At 34.5% G+C, this 8877-nt stretch overlaps 1 protein-coding gene across 1 annotated transcript in view; it reads left to right on the forward strand.

Moving 5' to 3' along the window:
* The window catches only part of LOC106462232, a 24597-nt gene that overhangs the window by 6710 nt on the left and 9010 nt on the right, over nucleotides 1-8877 (forward strand). The window contains exons 2-4 of the mRNA XM_013922136.2: nucleotides 4511-4646; nucleotides 7999-8147; nucleotides 8408-8528. Of these exons, the coding sequence (XP_013777590.1) occupies nucleotides 4511-4646; nucleotides 7999-8147; nucleotides 8408-8528 (406 nt within the window). The remainder of the gene's footprint in view (nucleotides 1-4510; nucleotides 4647-7998; nucleotides 8148-8407; nucleotides 8529-8877) is intronic.

Here is an 8877-nt window from a genome sequence, read left to right on the forward strand (position 1 = left end):
ATCAGTTTTCCGAATTTGAAAAAAAAAATCCATAAAAGCTAACTATGTTTTTTATATCAAATCATGTTTCCGAACTTTCGGTGCGAAGAAAAAAATTGAGAGACATGCAATCGAAATTGGATATTTTATATCTCTAGTATTTCTTAATGGATTGCCTTGAAATTTGGTATATGAAGTAACGACCCAGTAGAACACATCTACTGAAAATATATATTTGTTTTGATTACCATAGTCCGAGATACAGAAAGTATAAAATCGCTAAACTATCACAATTGTCCTGCAGGTTCTTTTGGCCGCACGACACACTACCGTGTATCTTGATCACCATGCAAGTATGATCACCACAGCTGGAGTCCAGAATAAGAGTGCAAACCACTAGTTACAGAAACACACTTAAATAGTTTTAGATGAAAATTAAAACCCACTTTCAGATGTCAAATTATTTGTTATTGAATGCAGTTTGGAGCTGCTGCATCATATTCTTATCTATAGTCATCAACATAAAGGCTATTTAATACTCTTGGTAAGTTTTCAATGATGGTATTGACTTTAATGCAAAAAGTGTAACACTCAAGACAGTCTTTAGGTATTCCAAGTTAGGAGTGAAAATGGACAAGTAATCCACAACAATGAAGGTTCTGTAAAATACCAAATCTCAGTTAGTGTTGCAAGTTCTCTCGAGATTAAAAAAACATAAAAACAAGAAGTTTTCTGATAAATGTGTCTATAATATATGTTTCAAGTTAACTGAAGTGGTCCACAGTAGATCTTTCCCTACAAAAAACACACTGTATGTTGGAGAGGAGTTTATCTGATTCCAGGAACCAAACAAGCCTAACATTAACTAACCTCCCTAATTACTCACACAGACAGCTACTCAAAACAATGGGTCTGTACTTAGAAAGAGTCTTGGGATCTTCACCAAGTTTTAAAAATGGACGACAACAACCCAATAATATAAGTCCAGACATGTCTCCTTGAACCAGATCTAATTGAAAAAAAAGTGGTTAATATAGAGAAGTAGGAGAGAAATGGAACAGTATCTAATGATATACATCATCTGGTTTGATGGATGTACTGACAAACCTATGTAGAGCTATTTTATGTTTTATCAGAATAGACAGTATGTTATCAGTTAAAACATAATCTAACCAAAATGAAAGAGTACTTTTTTTGGCCTTGTCTTGATAGCCAAGATTCATAAGAATAGTCATAAACAGACGAAAAGAGTTTTAAGTTATAAGACCAGCATCAGTTCAGAAACTGTAATGAATTAGTCATTTTAGGTCGCAGCTTGTTAACGAATAAGCTCCTTTTGCTATGAAGGTTCATCATTTGCCCTTGTTAATATCTTAAAGTAATATGAATGGATGACTACAACATACTTACCTAGGGTATGCTCCAATAAACTTGGTTTATTTGGCATTTTTAAATTTCCAAGTGCTTTCACTTAAGTGAGCAGCTTTCTTGTATGGAATTTGTTCAGTCAGCAGGTAGATATGCTGGGTATTAGTAATTCCCTGTAAATCAGCCACTTCTTGGCCATGGGTTGAAAGATTGAAATGGGATCGAGTGAATATTTTCCACTTATCTTCCAAAACTCATCCTACGCAAACTTTGAACTGATGGTGGAGGAATTCTAGAAGTAAACCTGATTCAAGATTCTTTTAGGTTTGACATTTGAACTGCTGGGTCATGGTTAGGACCACCCAAAATGTTATAAGATTAACAAGCGTAAGTCAACTGTGCAAGGAAGCCTCAGAGTTTTTTCATAGCCTGCTTTATTTCTAGCTGTCATGGATTCACCATGGATGAGGATTCTAAAGAAAACGAATCAAGGTTTTAGAGATATGAAAAGTTGCATGGACTATACGATTTTTCACTGTTTTTACCTAGTCATTAATAAATAGTAGGTAACAACGTCAGAATATAGTTCTGAGAGATCATTGTAAGAAAGCTTAGCCTTCTCTGGTTCCACTGTGGCACAGTAAGTTTGATGGCATCATCTGTCAGAACAATGGGAAAATTATTAATATCATATGGATCACCAGCCACCTTCAAAGAAAGGGAGAGAGAGAAGGTGAAAAATAAATACATCAGTGTCATTAGAAACCTTATTTGGTACACTTAAATATTTGAGATACCTAGTATTAATCAGAAAGAGTCTATGATCAAAGAGCAAATGTTCCACAGGTCTAGCTCTCCCATCTATAATGCCACCTCCCAAGTCTTTGAAAATGATTAAAAGAAGGATGACAGCTGCTCAACAGGGTCATCAAGGTCTGTTTCAATTATTTATTATCCTGGCAAAATGTAAGGAGAGCATAGTATGATATATATCTAATGAAAACATGGGTGAAAACAGCATTCAGTGGCATATTGAGTGGGATATACATGTAGGAAGTACATGTTCAAACCTCATGCTCTTCATCAACACATTTGTCTCCAACCTTTCTTTTCTATTAAGAAAACTGTTTGATGGTAATGATATCTGCAGGATTCAAAAATGCATTTTGTAAAGAAAGTTAAAGAAAGTGGTAAGAATCAATTAAACTATTTATTTCATCTGTATTAGCGCAAAAACCTTGATAGTTTCTTGGCATAAATGTAATCATTTCCATCAAGAATTCTAAGAAGATCAAAGTAAGAAATTTTTGTGTGGATTTAAATTACAATTGTCTTTCTTTGATTTCTGTATGACAAGTCTTTAAACCTCTAGCATCACTAACAGGTGTCTTGAATTCCACTGAGAAAAGGTAAGACTGACGATTTTACACTTTAGGGCCAAAGGAATTTATTCTTATAGCTCAGTAGTGCCACTGTTAGGAACAGAACTAGGGTTGGATGTTGATTTATCTGTCTGTTTGTCTATAGATAAGAACAGAACACTGATATAGTTGGCGATAGACTTTGTATGCAGAAAAGATACATCTGTCTGCACTCTGATTGTAGCGACGAAACAGAGTACAACAACATATTTGGCTTTGTAAGAGGTGTCGTCATTTTTCTTGCCACAGGATATAAAATATTGAAGTTTTTATTCTCAACTTCTTCCTCCTTAGAATTTATTTCTTGACCCTTTGTCATGTTATGCTTGATACATAGATGCAATACATAGATTCAAATTTGTTTTCAAATACAAATTTACTGACAGAATTGGAGCTTCAATTTCCATAGCTAATATAATGCAAAACCGAATAGCAATAACTTGTATAAGTTAAAACAATGTGAATGAAAATATAAACTTATCTATAAACAGGCCAACATTGTAGTGGCTTCCAAAACAGTAAATACAAATTACTTGGATCATCTTAAAGTTTAAAAATATATATAATGTTTGCTTGTTGCTAGTAGGTGGAAGAGGGTCTCTCGATGTTGGATAATAGTAGAAATACATAACCTTGGGGTATGCATGTATACCATCTGTTTTCTACTTCCTTGTTCTCATACAGAATGTTTCAAAATTTTCTGTTTATTCAGATGTATACGGTTTTCACATAGAATGTTGATCAAGAAATTTAATTTTATTGTAACTACCTATTGTTCTGTGTCATTCACCTATGACATCACCTTTGTCTTCCCAAGGGAAAGGATTTTACAAAGGTGTACATACTATATGTGAAAGAAGACAACAATGTTTTTCAGGTGATGTGGCAAGGCTATAGCCTCCTTCATGTTCAACAGGAATGACAAACAGTCATGAGGGTAGTGTAAGCACCCAGGGTGAATATAGCATTGTTGTTTTGTATATATAATACTATGTTTTCTTAGATTGGGGAATATTTAAAGATGGATTGAGATAAAAGTTTTTGAACAAAAACAAATGCCCCCAGTGGCACAGCGGTATGTCTGCGGACTTACAACGCTAGAAACCGGGTTTCGATACCCGTGGTGGGCAGAGCACAGATATCCCTTTGTGTATCTTTGTGCTTAACTACAAACAACAACAAGAAAAACAACTTAATAGCACCCTTCATTAAAGGCGCTGTCCTCTATCCAAACATACACATCTCATTGTATTCTATATTTGTGAGTCTAGTCTCTTTCTTCCTCGAACTCAGTCAGGTTCAGAGAACTCGGACTTACTTTACAATATATTTCCTGTCAGAACCTCTTATTATTCTGTGGATCCTATATTTTCATCTGAAGTGGAAGTCAGATTACTTGAGAACACCATAACTTTATTCAAGTCTAGAGAAATGAAGACTGCTAGATCAAAGTAAATTTCATACGAGTAGGTGCAAGATTAATAAAATTAAAATTTTATCATTAGTACTTTGCTGATTGTGTATTTAGTCACTTATTGCATCAATACTGATATAAATATGTTTAAAAGTTATTCTTATTTTGATATATTAATGATGTGGATTTTAGTTATTATAGCCAGATGAGAGAATGTAAAGATGTATCATTAAAGCCATTAATAATAGAAATCAGACACACAGATAGCCAATTGTTGCCGTTATAAATAGATTACAGTCATTGATTAAATTCCAAACTTTGCTTCCAGAAGTGCATGGGCAGTGTGAACCCGGGTTTGCTGACACGTGCTTCACGGCAGTCCAGCATGACCTAGACACCATCTTAGATGCCAGTAATAATAATTTTCTTAACACTTCAGATGCTGCTCTTGAAGATCTTTGTTTGTAAGTATATGTTAATCTTTATCTAGTTGTTATAGAGATGTTCAGAAAGATTATTGTCTGGTACAGTAGGGCCCGGCATGGCTAGGTGGTTAATTGCACTCGACTCGCAATCTGGAGGGTCGCGGGTTCGAAACCCCATCCCACTAAACCTGCTCGCCCTTTCAGTCGAGGGGCGTTATAAAGTGACGGTCAATCCCATTATTCGTTGGTAAAAGAGTAGCCCAAGAGTTGGCGGTGGGTGGTAATGACTAGTTGCCTTCCCTCTAGTCTTACACTGCTAAATTATGAACGGCTAGCGCAGATAGCCCTCGTGTAGCTTTGCGCGAAATCCAAAACAAAACAAAATAAAGAAACATTGCATTGATAAAATTAAGTAAAAGCCCAAGGCTTCTAAGATGATGTAAAGTGCAGTTATGCAGATTTGGTGTTTAAATTATTAGAGTAAGATTCCTTTGATAATGAGGCTATCGCCTAATGCTTTTCTGTTTTCAAGTTTTAGATGTCACCCATATTATCATTTTCAATTCTAATTAAATATGTTTTTAAATAAAATTTCCAAAAAAGTAGGATGCGATAATATGATTATAAAATTCTTAAAAGAATGTTACCCCAACAGAACTTGGTTTCATGGAGAACCCTATAATCGTGAATGAATATTATGCACTGAAACTGCACATTTTATGATAACTGTTTAATCATGTGCACTAGAACTTACGATGCGCTTATGATCACCAACTATAGTTGCGCATAAAAACTGTACACCTTGACTATCAACGATTACCAATGTATGCTATTATAACCTATTATATTATTATGCATGCTATTATAACCACGGGTAATCTTATGAACTGAAACTGTGCATATGTTTTGTTACGAAAGTGGATAGTATTATTAACACACAGTCTAAATTTCGGAGATTGGGTAGATTACAGAATAGTGTCATGGTTTCCGGTATTCAAGTTAGAATTAAAGAAATGTACTCCGATAAAATACACATTTTACTGCTAAAAGAACTCGCCTCTCAATAGTTTCTGGCCACAAAGGTATGCACAAAATAGAAGAAGTGTTCATGTTCAGACGTGTACCGCACTAAGCTGCTTTAAAGCGGCAAGTAACCTTCGTAGCCTTCCTCGGCTATCTCTATCTCTATCGCAAACACTGTGGGGAAAACGGCTTTATAGAGCTGAAGAACCAGGTCTTGTATTGTCCAACATGTGCGGCCATTACTTTGTTTTGTGTGGGATTTTAGATTAAGTATGTGTTTTTTTCCCCTCATAGTCTGGAAACTAGTGGGCAATTCAGATTCCAGATACCGTAAGGAGTTCAAATCTCTATTCAGATTTTTATGTCAGAGAGTACTGGAAAGTTTGGTTCGGAAATCAAACCCACCAAACATGTTTCCCTGACTCCAGATTGGATGTTAAAATCTCTTATAGATACTAATAAACAATTAAATGACTTTTGCTTTTGCTCATTTATACTGTAGTTTACCAGGCAAAGTTTTCTTTATTAAAATGTACTGTATAATAAACAGTACGTAAGTAAGATATGTTATTAACTCTCGGAAGATGGAACTATACCAAATAAGCGATTAAAGCCCACTATCAGACGTCTTTGAATGTTGTTTTTTCTCACAATACAGCTTGATGTTCTAAATTTTGAAAATTTAAGAAATTCCAGTTTATGTTATAAAGGTTTAGATGTTAATAAATATAGGTGATAGAGCAAATCAAAAGGAAATTATGTGATGTTAATTTCTGTTAGTTTTGTGATTATAACCCTTAGATTATAAGAAACCAAAAACAGATTTTAGCTTTTAGATTATTATATAGATCTTTATCGTACAAGCATATGGAAACAAGTCCCATTTTTAAATAGAAGATGCAAATAAATATTGACCTATGATACAGAATACAATAACAACACAGAACAGAAACTACCAGTGCCTGTTATACGTTTATATGTCAATGTAATGAAGTTAGCCGTATCAAACCTAATGATCATTGACTATTTTGTGGGTTTCCAACGAAAGAAAAAAAATATGAATCAACTTGGGGTATCAGGACCATTTTGAAAGAGACCCGCAACAAATTGTACTCCAGCCGTAATAAGAAAATTGTGACGTCTTGTAACAGGTGAGAATCCGTGAACACAAATGTCAGTGTCAAATGCCATCCACGTGCCTCAGGTGACAGTACACAATATAATCAAAAAGTATCTCTGTGTGTAAAAGCAGCATAAATCATGAGTACACACGTTACTTTCACAGTATATCAATTCAACCGCCGCATAACTTAAACAGCTGAAGGATGAAACGGGTATTCATGATATTCCATACGAAGACATCCCAGTCAAGTCATTGGATGTCTGTGCGATCAGAGTATTGAAAGCGGTAATGGGAAACCATCGTTCTCCTACAATAAATAAGATTACGAAAAGCAGCAGAAAAGAGATGTGGGGCTTACGACGGAGCTTTTTGCGACGCAAACACTGCAGAGCTATTGTCAAGAATCACAGTCATCAAATATAGCAAATCCAGGTGTGGCGACATGGACTATAATGACATGGTGATGTTCCAAAATCATTGTATTATATAGTATTCAGCTTGTACAATTTCTGAGGAAGCAGACTGTGAGAATTTTGTCACAATGGAAACTTTAGTTGTTTTTTTGTGGAACCTGAATGAAAAAACATACATTAAGGTTGCAAAACAAAGGGATTGCTGACAATTCAGTGTTATGCAGCCAAATATATCCTTCATTAGCAGTTTAATTTTAATTTTACGGAAAAACCTACCATAAAAATTCGTCCAATAGCTAAAGTTTACTATCTATTTAGTATTAACTGTCAATTACATTAATAAATAATTAGGACGTGTGATGATACTTTATTCTAATAAGATCATTCATGTTTGATTTGGTGTTTATATTGTTAAGCTTGTTTTTATTTATTTTTCATTACGAACATATTCAGATTTATTTTTAATATTATTCACATATGTGACTATACAGGTGTTAATAGCAAGTTTAAATAATCTATACTACTAGAAGAATGTATTATAGTCATGGTTGTTGATCTTGAAGACAAACTAGTCATGTTTCATGTTTAATTTCGACTATAACTGATTTTTGGTTGTCATACCTGTCGAAGTAATGTTACTGCCATCTGTTGTTAAGTTCCGAATATAGAAAAGTCGTTCGTTATTGTAAGAAATGGGGAAGTAATTTAAAATATTGTTATGAAAGAATATTTTGCCTCTTGGTGCAACTCGTACAATGAAGAAAAATGTAGTTCTTAAAATGCAACTTTATATTTCGGTACAATAACAACCGATTTGTTATTCTTTACACAGATCACTAGATGACAGCTTGTTATGTACTACTGATATAATTGATACTGACTGCTCTCTAGCTGAAGGAAGAGAATCGTTTGACTCTTGGACGAGGGCACTGCGTTCTGCCTACGATTCTGTGTGTGTGGGAAGTAATGACAGGTTGAGGGGTAAGCAGTCTCCTCTCAATTTATGTTATCATTTCCCCTATACGAAATGAAAAGTTATCCACGTTTTCTAAAACAAAAGCAATTTATATTACAATATTTTATCAGTAGGGAATTAAGAATAAACAATTCAATTTCAAAGCATTGTAAAGTTTTTACGCTATAGATTAGTAACTGGAATATCATTGTGAACAAATGTTATAATTAATGTTGTTTATATCAAGGCAGAACAAGTAATATGTAGTGTATTACTTTTTCCATAGATTTGCTTTCTAATATTCAGTGCTGGAATGTGAATACATTTATTGCTTGCACCACTGAAAAAGCTAATTTGAGTCATATCCGGGACCTATTACATACTTCTATAGACAAAGTCGAATGCAGGTAAGCATATTTATTCATTACTTTATGTGTTTATTTAGCTTCTAAAATGCATGTTTGTTTGCAATGGCATGATACTAAGTCATGTGGTCAAACTCTGGGGAAGGAGAAGTCAAACAGCAGGATTCAAAGTTGTTGTTTTATAACAAGCTAAGTTAATGAAATTTGAGATAATCATCATCTATAGTCTATACTATTATTCTGCTTGTTTGTATGTACGACCATTACGCTTTCTGACCGAGAACCTACTGCATAAGCATACGAAGTTAGAATGTTTCCCCAAGAAAAATTGCGCATGCGCATTAGTCACTCGACGACAAACAGTCTGCCTGCAGCAGAGAGCTGCAAAGCT

Source organism: Limulus polyphemus, unplaced genomic scaffold, assembly GCF_000517525.1.
Source record: "Limulus polyphemus unplaced genomic scaffold, Limulus_polyphemus-2.1.2 Scaffold44, whole genome shotgun sequence".
Classification (NCBI taxonomy): Eukaryota; Metazoa; Arthropoda; class Merostomata; order Xiphosura; family Limulidae; genus Limulus; species Limulus polyphemus.